The sequence below is a fragment of the Ranitomeya imitator genome, chromosome 1, assembly GCF_032444005.1.
Source record: "Ranitomeya imitator isolate aRanImi1 chromosome 1, aRanImi1.pri, whole genome shotgun sequence".
Lineage (NCBI taxonomy): Eukaryota > Metazoa > Chordata > Amphibia > Anura > Dendrobatidae > Ranitomeya > Ranitomeya imitator.
In genome coordinates, this window is record NC_091282.1 from 1015115062 (window position 1) to 1015138472 (window position 23411).

At 43.2% G+C, this 23411-nt stretch overlaps 1 protein-coding gene across 1 annotated transcript in view; it reads right to left on the reverse strand.

Moving 5' to 3' along the window:
- SETD7 (SET domain containing 7, histone lysine methyltransferase) overlaps positions 1–23411 on the reverse strand; it is a 108393-nt gene that overhangs the window by 23892 nt on the left and 61090 nt on the right. Inside the window, exon 5 of the mRNA XM_069743971.1 lies at positions 7962–8043. Within this exon, the coding sequence (XP_069600072.1) occupies positions 7962–8043 (82 nt within the window). The remainder of the gene's footprint in view (positions 1–7961; positions 8044–23411) is intronic.

Below are 23411 nucleotides of genomic sequence, written 5' to 3' on the forward strand. Positions count from 1 at the left end.
GTTCATGCTACCTTGCCAGGTTGGGTCAGTGACTTCATCATCCACCACCTCACTCTGGTCCTCCTCCTAACTTGTTGTCTTAAAATGATTTGTTGGCAACTGTGTCTCATCATTATCTACCTCTTGAGACAATAATTGCCATTCACTACTGTCAGCTTCTTCTGACCGTATCTGCTCAAATATTTGAGCATCATCGCACACAATCTCCTCATGTCCCTTTTGAAATGTGAGAGACCACAAGAAGCCATAAATGGAAAGGTATAGAGCTACTTGTCTCTTAGTATTTGCCACGGTGGGACGAAGAAGGTTCAGGGTTAAGATTATGTGGTCCAAACTCTTGACTAGTGAGACTGGACTGTATGGAAAAGAGAGTGGTACTGGGAAACAGACTGGAAACATTATCTGTAATGATGAACGAAAACTATCGCATAACTCCTTATCCGAATAGCTATAGCACTCTCCATGCATGTGTTGTGACTGTCACACAGCCGCGACACATGCAGCTGCGGTGACGAACAGCTTATTATCAGGAGCGCTCCAGGTATCCGGAGTCCCGATGCAGCTATTCGATAAGCGCTATGGATATTCCGATAGGGAGCTATCCAAAGCTATTTGCTCATCCCTAATTATCTGCCATCAAAGCCACAACCTGCTCACACTGTTCTGGCTTCAACAGTGGTGTCCCACACCCTCCTGAAAAGTGTGACAAGAAGCTAGGTCTCGTGGATGACAATGTTTGTTGTGCTCCCATAGCAAGCACAGTTTTACCTCTGCTTGGTCCATCATGTCCACTTCCCCATCTCTTTCTGCACGCCTCGCGCATTTTAAATTATCTACACATCCAAGATCGGTAGCATTGGAATATAGAATCTATTGAAATCGTCACTGAAAGGAAATTTGCTTATACGTCGCAGCACTAAGGTCTTTAACTCAATCAACCCTGAGTAGACGCCTGTAATACGCTATCCCTAATCCACCAGCTAACCCTAAACAAATTGCAGATAAGAGCAATATTAGAGAATATAATATTTTTAAATTGTCACTGAAAGGAGTTTTGCTTGTACGTGGCACAAAGGGCTGTAATGCAATCAAATGTGCTCTAAGTGCCTTTAATACACTATTCCTACTCCAGCAGCTAACACTACACGAATTTCAGCTAAGTGCCATGTTATAGAATAGAATCGATTTGAATTGGCCCTAAAAAGGGCTGTTGGTTTAATGTTGCACGAGTAGGTAAAGTAATGCTATATAACACACTGTTCCCTCTGCAGCAGCAACTCTCTCTACACTATTTCCGGGTATAATGTGGCCAAGATGGCGTCACCAGATCTTATATAGACCCAATGACGCTATCACAGTAATGCCAGTAGCCAACATGGCTATAGTATTACTGTGACTGGCAGGCAATCCCTGCATGTTTAGTGGCTGAAAATCAGGCACCAAACATGCGCAATGGGAAATTGAGCATGGCGCCCGAGTACCCAGATACTTGATCGAGTACCAACCATCTCAAGCATCCAGGATATTCAATCAAGTACCGTACAGTGCCAAGGAGGCTTGCCTATCACTGGTAATCAATATAGATACAAATATGCACAAACAAACTTCAATGTCAATGTAACTTGGCTGCAGCATGACACCACCAAGAATATGTAGAAATGTGATCACAGCAACGTGTATAATTTTAGTGACGATTAATTTCGGTTATCCCTTACACTTTCCCCCCCCCACAAGTTATCTCCTATCAGTAGGATAGAAAATAGCATAATGATAGCTGGGGAACGAACCACTGGGACTCACAGAAATTAAAACTAATACGTCATACATTCATTGCCTATGGTGTTATGGACCTGGTGGTTAGGAGCACCCGAAACGACCTGATGGTTAAACTAACAAAGGACAAGCTCTGTGAAGTGGGAGCTCTGCTGAACGCAACCCCTAATCCTATCACACACACTAGAAATAGCCGTGGAGCGTACCTAACTCTCCCTAGACGCCTCTTCACAGCCTAAGAGTTAACTAGCCCTAGAGATAGAAAATAAAGCCTACCTTGCCTCAGAGAAATTCCCCAAAGAAAAAGGCAGCCCCCCACATATATTGACTGTGAGTTAAGATGAAAGTCACAAACATAGAAATGAAACAGGTTTCAGCAAAGGGAGGCCAGACTTACTAAACAGACTGAGGATAGGAAAGGTATCTTTGCGGTCAGCACAAAAAACTACAAAAGACCACGCAGAGTGTGCAAAAAGACCTCCGCACCGACTCACGGTACGGAGGTGCCACTCTGCATCCCAGAGCTTCCAGCTAGCAAGGCAAAATCATGATAGCAAGCTGGACAAGAAAACAATGAACAAATAATTAACTAGCAGGGACTTAGCTTCTGCTGGAGTAGACAGGTCACCAGAAAGATCCAAGAGCGAACTGAACCAGTACAAGAACATTGACAGCTGGCATGGAGTAACGATCTGAGTGGAGTTAAATAGAGCAGCCAGCCAATGAATAAACTAAGTCACCTGTGGAAGGAACCTCAGAAGCAGCAGCTCCACTCACAGCCACCAGAGGGAGTCCATGGACAGAACTCGCCGAAGTACCATTCATGACCACAGGAGGGAGTTCGATAACAGAATTCACAACAGTACCCCCCCTTGAGGAGGGGTCACCAAACCCTGACCAGAGCCCCCAGGCCAATCAGGACGAGCCAAATGAAAGGCACGAACTAGATCGGCAGCATGAACATCAGAGGCAAAAACCCAGGAATTATCTTCCTGACCATAACCCTTCCACTTGACCAGGTACTGGAGTTTCCGTCTCGAAATACGAGAATCCAAAATCTTCTCCACCACATACTCCAACTCCCCCTCGACCAACACCGGGGCAGGAGGATCAACGGAGGGAACCATAGACGCCACGTATCTCCGCAATAACGACCTATGGAACACATTATGGATGGCAAAAGAAGCTGGAAGGGCCAAACGAAATGACACAGGATTGAGAACTTCAGAAATCTTATACGGACCAATGAAACGAGGCTTAAACTTAGGAGAGGAAACCTTCATAGGAACATAACGAGACGACAACCAAACCAAATCCCCAACACGAAGTCGGGGACCAACACAGCGCCGGCGGTTAGCGAAACGTTGAGCCTTCTCCTGGGACAATGTCAAATTGTCCACCACATGAGTCCAAATCTGCTGCAACCTGTCCACCACAGTATCCACACCAGGACAGTCCGAAGGCTCAACCTGCCCTGAAGAGAAACGAGGATGGAAACCAGAATTACTGAAAAAAGGCGAAACCAAAGTAGCCGAGCTGACCTGATTATTAAGGGCGAACTCAGCCAAAGGCAAGAAGGACACCCAATCATCCTGATCAGCAGAAACAAAGCATCTCAGATATGTTTCCAAAGTCTGATTAGTTCGATCGGTTTGGCCATTAGTCTGAGGATGGAAAGCCGAAGAAAAAGACAAATCAATGCCCATCTTAGCACAAAAGGACCGCCAAAACCTCGAAACAAACTAGGAACCTCTGTCCGAGACGATGTTCTCCGGAATGCCATGCAAACGAACCACATGCTGGAAAAACAATGGCACCAAATCAGAGGAGGAAGGCAATTTAGACAAGGGTACCAAATGGACCATCTTAGAGAAGCGATCACAAACCACCCAAATGATCGACATCCTTTGAGAGACAGGGAGATCTGAAATAAAATCCATGGAAATATGCGTCCAGGGCCTCTTCGGGACCGGCAAGGGCAAAAGCAACCCACTGGCACGAGAACAGCAGGGCTTAGCCCGAGCAGAAGTCCCACAGGACTGCACAAAAGAACGCACATCCCGTGACAAAGAAGGCCACCAAAAGGATCTAGCCACCAAATCTCTGGTACCAAAGATTCCAGGATGACCAACCAACACCGAACAATGAACCTCAGAGATAACTCTACTAGTCCATCTATCAGGGACAAACAGTTTCTCCGCTGGACAACGGTCAGGTCTATCAGCCTGAAACTTCTGCAGCACCCGCCGCAAATCAGGGGAGATGGCAGACAAAATTACCCCCTCTTTGAGAATACTCGCCGGCTCAGGAACACCCGGAGAGTCAGGCACAAAACTCCTTGACAGGGCATCAGCCTTCACATTCTTAGAGCCCGGAAGGTACGAAACCACAAAATCAAAACGGGAGAAAAACAGCGACCATCGAGCCTGTCTAGGATTCAACCATTTGGCAGACTCGAGATAAGTCAAATTCTTGTGATCCGTCAAGACCACAACGCGATGCTTGGCTCCTTCAAGCCAATGTCGCCACTCCTCGAATGCCCACTTCATGGCCAACAACTCTCGATTGCCAACATCATAATTACGCTCAGCAGGCGAGAACTTTCTAGAAAAGAAGGCACATGGTTTCATCACCGAGCCATCAGAACTTCTTTGCGACAAAACAGCCCCTGCTCCAATCTCAGAAGCATCAACCTCGACCTGAAACGGGAGCGAAACATCTGGCTGGCACAACACAGGGGCAGAAGAAAAACGATGCTTCAACTCCTGAAAAGCCTCTACAGCCGCAGAGGACCAATTGACCACATCAGCACCTTTCTTGGTCAAATCAGTCAACGGTTTAGCAACACTAGAAAAATTAGCGATGAAGCGACGGTAAAAATTAGCAAAGCCCAGGAACTTCTGCAGGCTCTTCACAGATGTCGGCTGAGTCCAATCATAAATGGCCTGAACTTTAACAGGGTCCATCTCGATAGTAGAAGGGGAAAAAATGAAACCCAAAAATGACACCTTCTGAACCCCAAAGAGACATTTCGACCCCTTCACAAACAAGGAATTCGCGCGACGGACCTGGAACACCATTCTGACCTGCTTTACATGAGACTCCCAATCATCCGAAAAGACCAAAATATCATCCAAATATACAATCATGAATCTATCCAGGTACTTTTGGAAGATGTCATGCATAAAGGACTGAAACACAGATGGAGCATTAGAAAGCCCGAATGGCATCACCAGGTACTCAAAATGGCCCTCGGGCGTATTAAATGCTGTTTTCCATTCATCGCCCTGCTTAATACGCACAAGATTATACGCCCCTCGAAGATCTATCTTGGTGAACCAACTAGCCCCCTTAATCCGAGCAAACAAATCAGACAACAGCGGAAAAGGGTACTAAAATTTGACTGTGATCTGAAGGCGGTAATCAATACAAGGTGTCAAAGAACCATCCTTCTTGGCCACAAAAAAGAACCCTGCTCCCAACGGTGATGACAACGGGCGTATATGACCTTTCTCCAAGGATTCCTTTATATAACTCCGCATAGCGGCGTGCTCTGGCACAGATAAATTGAACAGTCGGCCCTTAGGAAACTTACTACCAGGAATCAAACCAATAGCACAATCGCAATCCCTATGAGGAGGTAGGGCACTGGATTTGGGCTCATCAAATACATCCCGGTAATCCGACAAAAACTCTGGAACTTCAGAAGGGGTGGATGACGAAATAGACAAAAATGGAACATCACCATGTACCCCCTGGCAACCCCAGCTGGACACAGACATAGATTTCCAGTCCAATACTGGATTATGAACCTGTAGCCATGGCAACCCCAAAACGACCACATCATGCAGATTATGCAACACCAAAGAGCGAATAGCCTCCTGATGTGCAGGAGCCATGCACATGGTCAATTGAGTCCAGTACTGAGGCTTATTCTTGGCCAAAGGCGTAGCATCAATTCCTCTCAATGGAATAGGATACTGCAAGGGCTCCAAGAAAAAACACCACAGCGCCTGGCAAACTCCAAGTCCATCAAATTCAGGGCAGCGCCTGAATCCACAAATGCCATAACAGAATAGGACGACAAAGAGCAAATCAGAGTAACGAACAAAAGAAATTTAGACTGTACCGTACCAATAGTGGCAGACCTAGCGAACCGCTTAGTGCGCTTAGGACAATCGGAGATAGCATGAGTGGAATCACCACAGTAAAAACACAGCCCATTCCGACGTCTGTGTTCTTGCCGTTCAGCTCTGGTCAAAGTCCTATCACATTGCATAGGCTCAGGCCTATGCTCAGAGAATACCGCCAAATGGTGCACAGCTTTGCGCTCACGCAAGCGCCGATCGATCTGAATGGCCAAGGACATAGACTCATTCAGACCAGCAGGCGTGGGAAATCCCACCATGACATCCTTAAGGGCTTCAGAAAGACCCTTTCTGAAAATTGCCGCCAGGGCACACTCATTCCACTGAGTAAGCACAGACTACTTTCTAAACTTCTGACAATATACCTCCGCTTCATCCTGACCCTGACACAAAGCCAGCAAGATTTTCTCTGCCTGATCCACTGAATTTGGTTCATCATAAAGCAGTCCGAGCGCCAGAAAAAATGCATCAACATCACGCAATGCAGGATCTCCTGGCGCAAGGGAAAATGCCCAGTCTTGAGGGTCTCCACGCAACAAAGAAATAATGATTTTTACTTGTTGAACGGGGTCACCAGATGAACGGGGTTTCAAAGCAAGAAACAGTTTACAATTATTTTTGAAATTCAGGAACTTAGATCTATCCCCAGAAAACAAATCAGGAATCGGAATTCTAGGCTCTAACATCGGATTCTGAACTACAAAATCTTGAATGTTTTGTACCCTTGCAGTGAGATGATCCACACAAGAGGACAGACCTTGAATGCCCATAGCTACACCTGTGTCCTGAACCACCCAGAGGTTAAGGGGAAAAGAAAGACAAAACACACTGCAGAGAAAAAAAAATGGTCTCAGAACTTCTCTTATCCCTCTATTGAGATGCATTATCACTTTGGGCCAGCTGTACTGTTATGGACCTGGTGGTTAGGAGCACCCGAAACAACCTGATGGTTAAACTAACAAAGGACAAGCTCTGGGAAGTGGGAGCTCTGCTGACCGCAACCCCTAATCCTATCACACACACTAGAAATAGCCATGGAGCGTACCCAACTCTCCCTAGACGCCTCTTCACAGCCTAAGAGTTAACTAGCCCTAGAGATAGAAAATAAAGCCTACCTTGCCTCAGAGAAATTCCCCAAAGAAAAAGGCAGCCCCCCACATATATTGACTGTGAGTTAAGATGAAAGTCACAAACATAGAAATGAAACAGGTTTCAGCAAAGGGAGGCCAGACTTACTAAACAGACTGAGGATAGGAAAGGTATCTTTGCGGTCAGCACAAAAAACTACAAAAGACCACGCAGAGTGTGCAAAAAGACCTCCGCACCGACTCACGGTGCGGAGGTGCCACTCTGCATCCCAGAGCTTCCAGCTAGCAAGGCAAAATCATGATAGCAAGCTGGACAAGAAAACAATGAACAAATAATTAACTAGCAGGGACTTAGCTTCTGCTGGAGTAGACAGGTCACCAGAAAGATCCAAGAGCGAACTGAACCAGTACAAGAACATTGACAGCTGGCATGGAGTAACGATCTGAGTGGAGTTAAATAGAGCAGCCAGCCAATGAATAAACTAAGTCACCTGTGGAAGGAACCTCAGAAGCAGCAGCTCCACTCACAGCCACCAGAAGGAGTCCATAGACAGAACTCGCCGAAGTACCATTCATGACCACAGGAGGGAGTTCGATAACAGAATTCACAACACTATGGGACTGGTGAAGTCAAGTGCTGTACTCAGCGGTCACAAAGAAAATGAATGGAGCAGAGGCTGTGTATGTTCACTTCTGCTCTATGCAGAGCCCAAATCTTGGGATAAATTCGATTTTTTGGGGGGCTAACCCTTTAATAGCTTCAACTAACCAAAATTCCCACTGTAATGATTAATGTGTGTAGGATCATTTATTTTTATTTTTTTTCAAAATATTGTACAAAGTTATGAATTCTGCCTGAGGTATGCAAAATTAATAGCACAACGTTATCTTGTAACCTAAAAAGTTAACTCATTCACATTTCAATTACTAACCATAATATTATTCATCTCACCTTTCTGATTCATAGGGGTCTGGAAGCAAAGGACTTGTGGAAATACCGGAGGAAGTAGATTTATCAAATGTATAAACTTTACCTACAAAAAGAAGAACAGTTGTCTAAGTGTCAACCATTCACCACTAGCAATAATCAGTCTGGATTAAACTCAGATGATTTTTCATATGCTCCTCTGCAGGCACCCTTAAGTTAACTTGATGGGTGAGAAAAAAAATGTAAAGAATAATAAGGGAATTGCTGCGGGGGTGAGCATCTCCACCCAAAAATAAATAGAAGACAATTAACACTGCATGTGTGTCCCAAAATGGTGGTATTGGGAAAAAAAAACAACTCATTCAGGAAAAAACAAGCCTCGGGCATAGATCCTTCAATGTGAAAGTGAGAGAAAAAAATAAAATAAATAAATAAAACACAGACCTGGTTGTTAAAGCACTGTCTACCCAGACAATACAGGTTGGAAGAGTGTGTCTCGAATATGGTCAGATCTAGGCAGCATGTAGAAGTCTTATAAATAGCTACCACTTTTCAAAAAAGCATTGTTCTCTTTTTACAGACGTAAAGGGATATTCCCATCTCTAAAATCGTTCCCTAATATGTAGTAGGTGTAATATCAGTAAATACCTCCAATTAGAAATGTATTATAGTTCTTCTGATTCGCTATGTCTCTTTCCCCATGTGCAGGACATCACAGTAGCTTGGGTATCCATGGTTACAACCACTCACATAGTGACAGTTAGTTGCTAGTGGTCGTAACCATGGATACCCAAGCTACTGCAATGTCCTGCACATGATGAAAGAGACATAGCGAATCAGAAGAACTATACTACATTTCTAATTGGAAGTATTTGCTAATATTATTATTAGTACACTTACTACATGTTATGATAGTATCTTTGAAGCTCATTAGGACATAATGCAGACGCATATTAGCATACATGTTAGGGCCACAATTCCATGCTTGAGTTAACCTATATCTTGGTATGGAAATTTAGAAAAAAGAAATTAACAAAACCTTAGTACACAAAGGACTTGAACAAGACCATGCTTGAGCAATTCACTAATATTTCTGTACTGCGGCGCACTGTTAATTTTGCAATCTCCAATGAAGCAGACATGGGGGTCTCCAGAAGGCCTCCATCAGCCTAACTAACCCATCATCACCCTGCTACTGTATCATGCAATGAGTGCGACAGATCTTTATGTAGGGTCAGAATTGCTAACCAAGATCATGGGTTTATCATATGAAAATTCTAACATTCTTAACCTAAAGAGAATGATTAGAAAATGTACCTTATTCTTTTCATTAACTAAAGACAAATTCAGTGTCATTTACTGACCCTAATAGGCTGACGACGGGACAGGTATAATGATAGAGAGGGGGATTAGACAGAAGACATTAACTGTCCCTACACTGATTCTATGCCTCTTAACACCTACCATCTGTCCGACTCTACTAGTACATTTAGCCGCCTGTTATACACTATTACCAGATGGCGGCCAAAGCATTTCTGCACTAAATATAGTTAAAGTTCCTTCACAGTTAAAGCCAACTAGAGGGAAGCATAGGCCCTGATTCATTAAGACTGGCGTTTCATACACTATTGAGGCGCGTGCGTGAATAAGATGCGTCAAATTCATCAAGAGGCGCACACCACTTAAAAGGAAATCTGTCAGCATTTTTTCAGTATTTAACCCCTTTACCCCCAAGGGTGGTTTACACGTTAATGACCGGGCCAATTTTTACAATTCTGACCACTGTCCCTTTATGAGGTTATAACTCTGGAACGCTTCAACGGATCTTGATGATTCTGACATTGTTTTCTCCTGACATATTGTACTTCATGATAGTGGTAACATTTATTTGATATTACATGCGTTTATTTGTGGAAAAAATGGAAATTTGGTGAATATTTTGAAAATTTTGCAATTTTCCAACTTTGAATTTTTATGCCCTTAAATCACAGAGATATGTCATACAAAATACTTAATAAGTAACATTTCCCACATGTCAACTTTACATCAGCACAATTTTGGAACCAAAATTTTTCTTGTTAGGGAGTTATAAGGGTTAAAAGTTGACCAGCAATTTCACATTTTTACAACACCATTTTTTTTAGGGACCACATCACATTTGAAGTCATTTTGAGGGGTCTATATGATAGAAAATAACCAAGTGTGACACCATTCTAAAAACTGCACCCCTCAAGGTGCTCAAAACCACATTGAAGAAGTTTATTAACCCTTCAGGTGTTTCACAGGAATTTTTGGAATGTTTAAAAAAAAAAAAATGAACATTTAACTTTTTTTCACAAAAAATTTAGTTCAGCTCCAATTTGTTTTATTTTACAAAGGGTAACAGGATAAATTGGACCCCAAAAGTTGTTATACATTTGGTCCTGAGTACGCGGATACCCCATATGTGGGGGTAAACCACTGTTTGGGCGCATGGCAGAGCTCGGAAGGGAAGAAGCGCCGTTTGACTTTTCAATGTAAAATTGACTGGAATTGAGATAGGACACCATGTTGCGTTTGGAGAGCCTCTGATGTGCCTAAACATTGAAACCCCTCATAAGTGACACCATTTTGGAAAGTAGACCCTCTAAGGAACTTATCTAGATGTGTTGTGAGAACTTTGAACCCCCAAGTGTTTCACTACAGTTAATAACGCAGAGCCGTGAAAATAAAAAATCATTTTTCCCACAAAAATGATTTTTAGCCCCCAAATTTTTATTTTCCCAAGGGTAACAAGAGAAATTGGACCCCAAAAGTTGTTGTCCAATTTGTCCTGAGCACACCGATACCCCATATGTTTGGGTAAACCCCTGTTTGGGCGCACGGCAGAGCTCGGAAGAGAAGGAGCGCTATTTGACTTTTTCAACACAGAATTGGCTGGAATTGAGATCGGACGCCATGTCGCGTTTGGAGAGCCCCTGATGTGCCTAAACAGTGGAAACCCCCCAATTCTAGCTGATACCCTAACCAAAACACACCCCTAACCCCAACTCTAACCATAACCCTAACCACACGCCTAGCCCAAAAATGCCCCCAACCCTAATCCCAACAATACCCCTAAACCCAACACACCCCTAACCCTAATCCCAACCGTAAGTGTAATACAAACTTAACTCTAACTTTAGCCCCAACCCTAACCCTAATGGGAAAATGGAAATAAATACATTTTTTTAATTTTATTATTTTACCCTAACTAAGTGGGTGATGAAGGGGGGTTTAATTTACTTTTATAGCGGGTTTTTTAGCAGATTTTTATGATTGGCAGCTGTCACACACTAAAAGACGCTTTTTATTGCAAAAAATAGTTTTTGCATCTCCACATTTTGAGAGCTATAATTTTTCCATATTTTGGTCCACAGAGTTATGTGAGGTCTTGTTTTTTGCGGGACGAGTTGACGTTTTTATTAGTACTGATTTTTGTGAGGCAGAATGACCAAAAACCAGCTATTCATGAATTTCTTATACCGTTCCGCGTTTGGTAAAATGGATAAAGCAGTTTTATTCTTCGGGTCAGTACGATTACAGCGATACTTCATTTATATAATGTTTTATGTTTTTCCGCTTTTATACGATAAAAACTATAATATAAAAAATAATTTTTGCATCGCTTTACTCTGAGGACTATAACTTATATTTTTTCGCTGATGATGCTGTATGGTGACTTGTTTTTTGCGGGACAAGATGACGTTTTCAGCGGGTACCATGGTTTTTTATATCCGTCTTTTTGATCGCTTGTTATTCCACTTTTTGTTCGGCGGTATGATAATAAAACATTGTTTTTTTACTTTTTTTTTATGTTCAGTGAAGGGGTTAACTAGTGGGACAGTTTTATTGGTCGGGTCGTTACGGACGCAGCGATACCAAATATGTGTACTTTATTGTTTTTTTATTTAGATAAAGAAATGTATTTATTGGAACAATATATATATATTTTTTTTGTTTAGGAATTTTTTATTTATTAATTTATATTTTTTTACACATGTAAATTTTTTTTTTTTACTTTTTTACTTTGTCCCAGGGTGGAACATCATGCTATAGTGACAGATCGCTGATCTGACACTTTGCACAGCACTGTGTCAGATCAGCGATCACACAGGCAGTGCAGGAGGCTTGCCGACGCCTGCTCTTAGCAGGCGCTTGTAAGCCACCTCCCTGCAGGACCCGGAAGGAGCCCCACGGTCATTTTGGATCCGAGGCCTGCAGGGAGGACGGAGACCCTCTAAACAACGCGATCACATCCCGTTGTTCCGAGGGTCTCAGGAAAGCACGCATGGAGCCCCCTCCCTGCGCGATGCTTCCCTATGCCACCATTCATGTTTGAACGCAGTGTTCCGGGGGTTAATGTGCCAGGAGCCCGTGACCGCTCCTGGTACATAGTGCTGGATGTCAGCTGTGATAGTCAGCTGACACCTGGCCGCGCTCCCCCGTTAGTACGACTGATCGGTGATGACGTACTATCCCGTCGGTGGTCATAGGGGCCCAGACCACCTCGACAAGATAGTACGTCGGATGTCAGAAAGGGGTTAATCCGAGGGCGGCATGATGTCGGGACGGATACCCTGATTCCAGCAACACGTCACTTACTGGGCAGTGTGTTGATATTTCAATGAAATCAGTGTTTTATCAGTAGGAAGTGGTTACTACAGGACTAGGTGTCTTGTGCCTCTCAACTGCTCTCTGTAACCTTGCTCCCACCTCTTGTCTGCACTAATCAGTGGTGTGCTAGAGTTATACAAAGCTCAGTATTCAGAGAACTGCTAGATCTGCAACAGATAAACCAGTGATTTGACAGCAAGTCAAATATGTGACATTACTGGAATCAGGGTCTCTGTCCCTACATCATACTACTATAACCTTTATTTTAATTTCTATTTCATAAATAGTAAAGAAAAACAAGGAACTTTGTATTTTCTCTCAGAGAAATCGGCTTCTTTCATTCTTTCACCTCCTGGACTGATCCTTCACTCTAATTTCAGTGCTAATAATCTGTATTCAATGAAGACATATTTTCCCCATTTCTGAAAAAGGAGATGACAGTTAATGGCAAAGACAGACATTCTGCTAAAAGTTCTCCTGAAAATGATGGCTACAGTGCTCCATAAACGTCATAAGCACCGACTGTCATCTTCAATCTCAGTAATGGATAAATCTGTATTCAAAGACAGATTTTACTGAAAATTCAGAGGGTGAATGATCAGCTCAGGAGAAAGCAGTAGCTTTCTCTAATAAGATAGACTACAAAGTTTCTTAGTTTCATGTGTATCATTTATTTATAGAAAAAAAACATTAACAAACAGTTACTCTTGATGAATTTGGTGCATCTTATCAATGGAGTCTGCCTCCTTGCTCCTCGCCAGAAATGTTACTCCAGTAAGGGACTGGAGTAAGTAAAGCTGCCACTTTTGATGAATGTGACAGAATGGTGTAGCCACACTCTGTACCACCCTGGCTCATCACTACAGTGGGGAAAAAAGTATTTAGTCAACCACCAATTGCGCAAGTTCTCCCACTTAAAAAGATGAGAGAGGCCTGTAATTGACATCATAGGTAGACCACAATTATGAGAGTCAAAATGAGAAAACAAATCTAGAAAATCACCTTGTCTGATTTGGCAAGATTAATTTTGCAAATTTTGGTGGAAAATAAGTATTTGGTCATTAACAAAAGTTCATCTCAATATTTAGTTATACTAGCTGTTTCCAGCCAGCTAACGCTCGGCACGCTCATTGCTATCTAATATAAACCTTGTGATATCTCTCTCTGTCCTTATCAATCTGCTCAGGTGTTCGTTGTTGATAACCAATCCTACGATTTTGTCGATATTGTTGTTGTCGATCAGCTACTGCATCGTTGTCCGGATTTTCCTGCGGCCTGTGAGATGGACCTGGCGACTTTTCTTGGCTCATTTTGTTTGGGAGAATGCGGATGCAATTAAATGTACGTTTACCTTGGCTGAAGTGGTTGAATTACATAGAAAAAAAGTGCTGCTTGTGGGAATGTGGGGGACACAGCCTCGCGTGGGATGTGTGGGGACGCAGCCTCGCGTGGTAATGTGTGGGGACGCAGCCTCGCGTGGTAATGTGTGGGGACGCAGCCTCGCGTGGTAATGTGGGGGGCGGGATTATGGGATGGGTGGGATTATGTGTGGTAATGTGGTCGGGGGCAGGATTGTGTAGTGATGTGGGGGGTGGGATTATGGGTGGTGATGGGGCGAGATTATGGGTGATGATGGGGTGGGGGGCGAGATTATGGGTGGTGATGGGGTGGGGGGCGGGATTATGGGTGGTGATGGGGTGGGGGCGGTATTATGGGTGGTGATGGGGTGGGGGGCAGATTATGGGTGGTGATGGGGTGGGGGCGAGATTATGTGTGGTGATGTGTTGGGGGGCGGGAAGGTGTGTGGTAATGGGGTGGGGGGCGTGATTGTGTGTGGTGATGGGTTGGGGGCGTGATTGTGTGTGGTGATGGGTTGGGGGGCGTGATTGTGTGTGGTGATGGGTTGGGGGGCGAGATTGTGGGTGGTGATGGGTTGGGGGGCGAGATTGTGTGGTGATGGGTTGGGGGGCGTGATTTTGTGTGGCGATGGGTTGGGGGGCGAGATTGTGTGTGGTAATGTGGTGGGGGGGCGGGACTATGTGTGGTGATGTGGTGGGAGGCGGAGCTACTGTGCAGGGGGCGGGATTAGCGAGTAATCACGATGCCTCTTATATATATATATATAGATATCCTTTGCTGGCAATGACAGAGGTCAAATGTTTTCTGTAAGTCTTCACAAGGTTGCCACACACTGTTGTTGGTATGTTGGCCCATTTCTCTATGCAGATCTCCTCTAGAGCAGTGATGTTTTGGGCCTGTCGCTGGGCAACATGGACTTTCAACTCTCTCCAAAGGTTTTCTATGGGGTTGAGATTTGGAGACTGGCTAGGCAACTTCAGGACCTTCATATGCTTCTTACAAATCCACTCCTTCTTTGCCCTAGCGGTGTGCTTGGGATCATTATCATGCTGAAAGACCCATCCACATTTCATCTTCAATGCCCGATGTAATACTGTTTGAGGTTGTGGACAGGTGTCTTTTATACTGATAACAAGTTCAAACAGATGCCATTACTACAGGTAAGTGGAGAACAGAGGAGCCTCTTAAAAAAAAAAGTTACAGGTCTGAGGGAGCCAGAAATCCTGCAGGTTTTTAGGTGACCAAATAAATCCTGCCAAATCAGACAAGGTGATTTTCTGGATTTGTTTTCTCATTTTGACTCTCATAGTTGTGGTCTACCTATGAGGTCAATTACAGGCCTCTCTCATCAAGTAGGAGAACGTACACAATTGGTGGCTGACTAAATACTTTTTTCCCCACTGTAGCTTTGCCCATTATGGCTGAGCTGGTGGAAAACTTTGATGAATCAGAGCCAGAGAGCCTTAGATAACATTTGGTGCCATTTATGTTTGACAGCAGTGTAAGCCGGACGTCACTTCTCAATGTAAGTCTACGAAGGCCAGAACGAGACCAGTAAGGCCCCCGGACTCACAGTGAGAGCTTGTGCCCGTTACCTTAGATTTCTGGTCCGTCAAAAGTCGTGGTCACAAGATGACAGCACGAGACTGGAGCGGCACTAGAAGAGCTGAAGACAGCGGCAGATAAGTATAAGACTAAGGGAACTTAGATTAGTAGCACCAATCCAGTGGTAAAATAAAAATAACACAAAACGCTGGAATGTTGCGACAATATAGAAATTATAACCAGGTCTGTTGTAGCCCAATGAAGCACTGTCATTATAGCACAATGGGGAGACGAATAATGCTAAAGGTACCTTCACTGTTGTGAGTTCTGTTTTTTGGCTCCCTCTGGTGGTTACTGATGGTACTGGGTGATTTGTGTTCTGCTGTCTCTGGTGTCCACCTGTTCTATTAGGATTTGGGAGTTTCCTATTTAACCGGGCTTTCTTGTCATTTCCCCGCCGGCTATCAAGGTTATCAGAGTGTTTTGTTACCTCAGCTTCTGGCTTCAGTAATCTTCAGGACAAGCTAAGTTTTGATTTTCTTGTTCCACGTTTTGCTTTATTTTTGTCTTGTCCAGCTTGCATATAATTGTCTCTTTGCTGCTGGTTGCTTTAGTGGGCTGTAATTGCTCCTCATGTTCCATGAGTTGGAACATGAGTTCAAGTAATTACAGGATGGTTTTTTGAAGGGTTTTTTGCTGACCGCGCAGTTTACTTTTGTATCCTCTGCTATCTAGTTTTAGCGGGCCTCATTTTGCTGAATCTGTTTTCATACTGTGTATGTGCCTTCCTCTCATTTCACCGTCATTATATGTGGGGGGCTGCTATTTCTGTGGGGTATTTCTCTGGAGGCAAGAGAGGTCTGTGTTTCTTCTAATAGGGGAAGTTAGATCTTCGGCTGGTGCGAGACGTCTAGGATCAACGTAGGCACGTTCCCCGGCTATTGTTATTTGTGTGTTCAGGTTTAGGGTCGCGGTCAGCTCAGGTTCCATCACCCTAGAGCTCGTTGGTGCTTGTCCTTTTGTGATTCCCTGCCATTGGAATCATGACACTTCACACTCAGCGACGCTGCAGCGATACCGACAACGATGTCGATATCGCTGCAGCGTCGCTGTTTGGTCGCTGGAGAGCTGTCATACAGACAGCTCTCCAGCGACCAACAATCCCGAGGTCCCCGGTAACCAGGGTAAACATCGGGTTACTAAGCGCAGGGCCGCGCTTAGTAACCCGATGTTTACCATGGTTACCAGCGTAAACGTTAAAAAAACAAACACTACATACTTACCTTCCGGTGTCTGTCCTCCGGCGCTCTGCATTCCTCTGCACTGTCAGCGCCGGTCAGCCGGAAAGCACAGCGGTGACGTCACCGCTCTGCTTTCTGGCTGGCCGGCGCTGACACAGGATGCAGGAGGAGTGCAGAGAAGCACAGCGCTGGGGACAGACAGCTGAAGGTAAGTATGTAGTGTTTGTTTTTTTAACGTTTACGCTGGTAACCAGGGTAAACATCGGGTTACTAAGCGCGGCCCTGCGCTTAGTAACCCGATGTTTACCCTGGTTACCAGTGAAGACATCGCTGGATCGGCGTCACACACGCCGATCCAGCGATGTCAGCGGGAAGTCCAGCGACGAAATAAAGTTCTGGACTTTCCTCAGCGACCAACTATTTCCCAGCAGGGGCCTGATCGTTGGTCGCTGTCACACATAACGATTTCCTTAACGATATCGTTGCTACGTCACAAAAAGCAACGATATCGTTAACGATATCGTTATGTGTGACGGTACCTTAAGTGTGCGTCACTTTATCTTCCACCCTGACTGTTTGCTTTGGTTGATATATTGTGACCCTGCAGTCTCATAGTATCCAATAGGAAGATCAACTGGTTTGGCCATGGAAATTCACCTGAAATTCTGTCACTGTATATAGGGACTATTCCTTACAAGAAATGTTACAGATATAGTGCGCAACTTGTCAGCAAATTACCTTCATAAGGTACCGTCACACTGAACGATATCGCTAGCGATCCGTGACGTTGCAGCGTCCTGGATAGCGATATCGTTCAGTTTGACAGGCAGCAGCGATCAGGATCCTGCTGTGATGTCGTTGGTCGCTGCAGAAAGTCCAGCACTTTATATTTCGTCGCTGGACTCCCTGCAGACATCGCTGAATCGGCGTGTGTGACGCCGATTCAGCGATGTCTTCACTGGTAACCAGGGTAAACATCGGGTTACTAAGCGCAGGGCCGTGCTTAGTAACCTGATGTTTACCCTGGCTACCAGCGTAAAAGTAAAAAAAACAAACACTACATAGTAACATAGTAACATAGTTAGTAAGGCCGAAAAAAGACATTTGTCCATCCAGTTCAGCCTATATTCCATCATAATAAATCCCCAGATCTACGTCCTTCTACAGAACCTAATTGTATGATACAATATTGTTCTGCTCCAGGAAGACATCCAGGCCTCTCTTGAACCCCTCGACTGAGTTCGCCATCACCACCTCCTCAGGCAAGCAATTCCAGATTCTCACTGCCCTAACAGTAAAGAATCCTCTTCTATGTTGGTGGAAAAACCTTCTCTCCTCCAGACGCAAAGAATGCCCCCTTGTGCCCGTCACCTTCCTTGGTATAAACAGATCCTCAGCGAGATATTTGTATTGTCCCCTTATATACTTATACATGGTTATTAGATCGCCCCTCAGTCTTCTTTTTTCTAGACTAAATAATCCTAATTTCGCTAATCTATCTGGGTATTGTAGTTCTCCCATCCCCTTTATTAATTTTGTTGCCCTCCTTTGTACTCTCTCTAGTTCCATTATATCCTTCCTGAGCACCGGTGCCCAAAACTGGACACAGTACTCCATGTGCGGTCTAACTAGGGATTTGTACAGAGGCAGTATAATGCTCTCATCATGTGTATCCAGACCTCTTTTAATGCACCCCATGATCCTGTTTGCCTTGGCAGCTGCTGCCTGGCACTGGCTGCTCCAGGTAAGTTTATCATTAACTAGGATCCCCAAGTCCTTCTCCCTGTCAGATTTACCCAGTGGTTCCCCATTCAGTGTGTAATGGTGACATTGATTCCTTCTTCCCATGTGTATAACCTTACATTTATCATTGTTAACCCCTTAATGACCACCAATACGTCTTTTAACTGACCTGAGATATAAGAGAATAGCCTCCCCATACAGATGACAATCCAGCATCTGTCGGTTGTACACTATAGCTGACAACTTGCTGTACCAGCCACGATCAGTATTTGCACCATCTAAATCTGTTTAACCCCTTAGATGCTGCTGTCAATAGTGACTGCATCATTATAAATGGTTAACAGTGTGTGGGGGCTTCTTCTTTGTCACAATTGGTGCCCTCAGATCATGATTTTGTTGTCCTGATGTTTGCCATGGCAATTCATGACCAAATAGTCGCCTTAGAGTCTGACGGCTGTAGTAATCTGTTTAGAAGTTAGCAACATTTAGGTGGTAAAAATACACATTTTCATTTCTGTCATACCACTTTGCATTAATTCCTGTAAAGCACCTGAAGGGTTAATAAACTACCTGACAGCAGTTTTCAATATGTCAGGGGGTGCTGTTTTTAAAATGGTATCACGTTTGTGGGCTTCCCAATATATGGGACCCCTAAAGTCACTTCAAACATGGATAAGTCCCTAAAAAAATAAATTTTGTAAATTTCTTTGAAAAAATGAAAAATTGTTGCTACATTTTTAAACCTCCTAAAATGCTAACAAAATAAAATAACATTTTACAAATGGTGCTGATGTAAACCAGACATGTGGGAAATGTTATTTATTAATGGTTTGCTGTTGTATGACTATCTGGATTAAAGGGATAATCATTCAAATTTAGAAAATTGCAAATTTTTTGACATTTTTCTAAAATTTTTGATATTTTTTATAAATAAACACAAAAAATGTTGAACAAAATTTACCATTATCATAAAGTATAATGTGTTACGAAAAAACAATCTCAAAATCACTGAGATTTGTTGAAGCGTTGCAGAGTTATTACCACATAAAGTGACACTGGTCAGATTTCAAAAATTTGGCTCGGTCACTAAGGGGTTAAACCTCATCTGCCACCTTTCAGCCCAAGTTTCCAACTTATCCAGATCCATCTGTAGCAGAATACTATCTTCTCTTGTATTAACTGCTTTACATAGTTTTGTATCATCTGCAAATATTGATATTTTACTGTGTAAACCTTCTACCAGATCATTAATGAATATGTTGAAGAGAACAGGTCCCAATACCGACCCCTGCGGTACCCCACTGGTCACAGCGACCCAGTTAGAGACTATACCATTTATAACCACCCTCTGCTTTCTATCACTAAGCCAGTTACTAACCCATTTACACACAATTTCCCCCAGACCAAGCATTCTCATTTTGTGTACCAACCTCTTGTGCGGCACGGTATCAAACGCTTTGAAAAAATCGAGATATACCATACTTATATACTACATACTTATCTTCCTCTGTCTGTCCCCGGCGCTGTGCTTCTCTGCACTGGCTGTGAGCGCCGGCCAGCCGGAAAGCACAGCGGTGACGTCACCGCTCTGCTTTCCGGCCGCTGCGCTCACAGTCAGTGCAGGAAAGCACAGCGCCGAGGACAGACAGCAGAATGTAAGTATGTAGTGTTTGTTTTTTTTACATTTACAACGGTAACCAGGGTAAACATTGGGTTACTAAGCGCGGCCCTGCGCTTAGTAACCCGATGTTTACCCTGGTTACCGGCATCGTTGGTCGCTGGAGAGCTGTCTGTGTGACAGCTCTCCAGCGACCTAACAGCGACGCTGCAGCGATCGACATCGTTGTCGGTATCGCTGCAGCGTCGCTGAGTGTGAAGGTACCTATAGTCTTGCCTTCTTAACTCTACCGGGGTTGGAGGGGAATATGGCAGATCATTCATTTGTTCTAAACATTACCACAACAGAGATGAAGGGGTTACAGAAAGGATGGTCACTTGTAACATTAATTTGTCAGCCTCAGTCACTGGCAAACAATCAGAGAAACACCAGTGTCAAGAAGTAGGTCTCACGGAGGAGGATATCCCAGATCAGAGAACACATCTGAGCATTGGCAGCAATGTTTTGGGAAGCCAATTCACACATGTATCCCCCATTAGTAGATAGATCACCCGTAGTTATTTTTAATCATCTGAAATAAGAAGCCATGTTCCTGCTCCAATGTCAGTGGCAGTGAACTTCAGGACCTGTCGCCACCAAGCCCTGAGATAACCTAGGACATCTAAATATTCATATTTCAATTGGCGGAGGATGTTCCATCTAGACACATACATGGCCATATTATTCATAAGGCTGACTAGACTGAAGGTGCAACTTTATGGAACATTGTTAAAATATCTTCCCACAGTTTTTTGTCTTTTTTTTATCTTTTAATTTTTTTTAGATGTTTGTACAGAATTTTTTCTAGCAGATATTTTTTTTTTTTTTCGAGATTTTCCTTTTCCTGAAGCTTTAACCCCTTCATGCCGCAGCCCTTTTTCGTTTTTGTGTTTTCGTTTTTCGCTCCCACACTTGTTTTTTGTTTGGCTTTTTGCTAGCTTCACTAAATGCTAAAACTGACCTGATTTTAGTATTCTCCAGGTCATTATGAGTTCATAGACACCTGACATGTCTAGGTTATTTTTTATCTAAGTGGTGAAAAAAAATTCAAAACTTTAGTAAATAAAAAAATGCGCCATTTTCCGATACCCGTAGCGTCTCCATTTTTCGTGATATGGGGTCATGTGAGGGCTTATTTTTTGTGTGCCGAGCTGACGTTTTTAATGATACCACTTTTGAGCAGATACGTTCTTTTAATCGCCCGTTATTGCATTTTAATTCAATGTCGCGGCAACAAAGAAAAACTAATTCTGGGGTTTTGAATTTTTTTCTCACTACGCTGTTTAGCGATCAGGTTAATGGGTTTTTTTATTGATAGATCGGGCGATTCTGAACGTGGCGATACCAAATATGTGTAGGTTTGATTTTTTTTTATTGTTTTATTTTGAATGGGGCGAAACGGAGGGTGATTTAAACTTTTATATTTTTTTCATATTTTTAACCCCTTTACCCCCAAGGGTGGTTTGCACGTTAATGACCAGGCCAATTTTTACAATTCTGACCACTGTCCCTTTATGAGGTTATAACTCCGAAACGCTTCAACGGATCCTGGTGATTCTGACATTGTTTTCTCGTGACATATTGTACTTCATGATAGTGGTAAAATTTCTTTGATAGTACCTGCGTTTATTTGTGAAAAAAACGGAAATTTGGCGAAAATTTTGAAAATTTCGCAATTTTCAAACTTTGAATTTTTATGCAATTAAATCACAGAGATATGTCACACAAAATACTTAATAAGTAACATTTCCCACATGTCTCCTTTACATCAGCATAATTTTGGAACCAATTTTTTGTTTTGTTAGGGAGTTATAAGGGTTAAAAGTTGACCAGCAATTTCTCATTTTTACAACACCATTTTTTTTTAGGGACCACGTCTCATTTGAAGTCATTTTGAGGGGTCTATATGATAGAAAATGCCCAAGTGTGACACCATTCTAAAAACTGCACCCCTCAAGGTGCTCAAAACCACATTCAAGAAGTTTATTAACCCTTCAGGTGTTTAATAGGAATTTTTGGAATGTTTAAATAAAAATGAACATTTAACTTTTTTACACAAAAAATTTACTTCAGCTCCAATTTGTTTTATTTTACCAAGGGTAACAGGAGAAATTGGACCCAAAAAGTTGTTGTCCAATTTGTCCTGAGTACGCTGATACCCCATATGTGGCAGTAAACCACTGTTTGGGCGCATGGGAGAGCTCGGAAGGGAAGGAGCGCTATTTGACTTTTCAATGCAAACTTGACAGGAATTGAGATGGGACGCCATGTTGCGTTTGGAGAGCCACTGATGTGCCTAAACATTGAAACCCCCCACAAGTGACACCATTTTGGAAAGTAGACCCCCTAAGGAACTTATCTGGATGTGTGGTGAGCACTTTGACCCACCAAGTGCTTCACAGAAGTTTATAATGCAGAACCGTAAAAATAAAAAATCATATTTTTTCACAAAAATTATATTTTTGCCCCCAATTTTTTATTTTTCCAAGGGTAAGAGAAGAAATTGGACCTCAAAAGTTGTTGTCCAATTTGTCCTGAGTACGCTGATACCCCATATGTGGCAGTAAACCACTGTTTGGGCGCATGGGAGAGCTCGGAAGGGAAGGAGCGCAGTTTGACTTTTCAATGCAAAATTGACAGAAATTGAGATGGGACGCCATGTTGCGTTTGGAGAGCCACTGATGTGCCTAAACATTGAAACCCCCCACAAGTGACACCATTTTGGAAAGTAGACCCCCTAAGGAACTTATCTAGAGGTGTGGTGAGCACTTTGACCCACCAAGTGCTTCACAGAAGTTTATAATGCAGAACCGTAAAAATAAAAAATCATATTTTTTCACAAAAATTATATTTTTGCCCCCAATTTTTTATTTTTCCAAGGGTAAGAGAAGAAATTGGACCTCAAAAGTTGTTGTCCAATTTGTCCCGAGTACGCTGATACCCCATATGTGGCAGTAAACCACTGTTTGGGCGCATGGGAGAGCTCGGAAGGGAAGGAGCGCCGTTTGACTTTTCAATGCAAAATTGACAGGAATTGAGATGGGACGCCATGTTGCGTTTGGAGAGCCACTGATGTGCCTAAACATTGAAACCCCCCACAAGTGACACCATTTTGGAAAGTAGACCCCCTAAGGAACTTATCTGGATGTGTGGTGAGCACTTTGACCCACCAAGGGCTTCACAGAAGTTTATAATGCAGAGCCATAAAAATAAAACAAAATTTTTTTCCCACAAAAATTATTTTTTAGCCCCCAGTTTTGTATTTTCCCTAGGGTAAGAGGAGAAATTGGACCA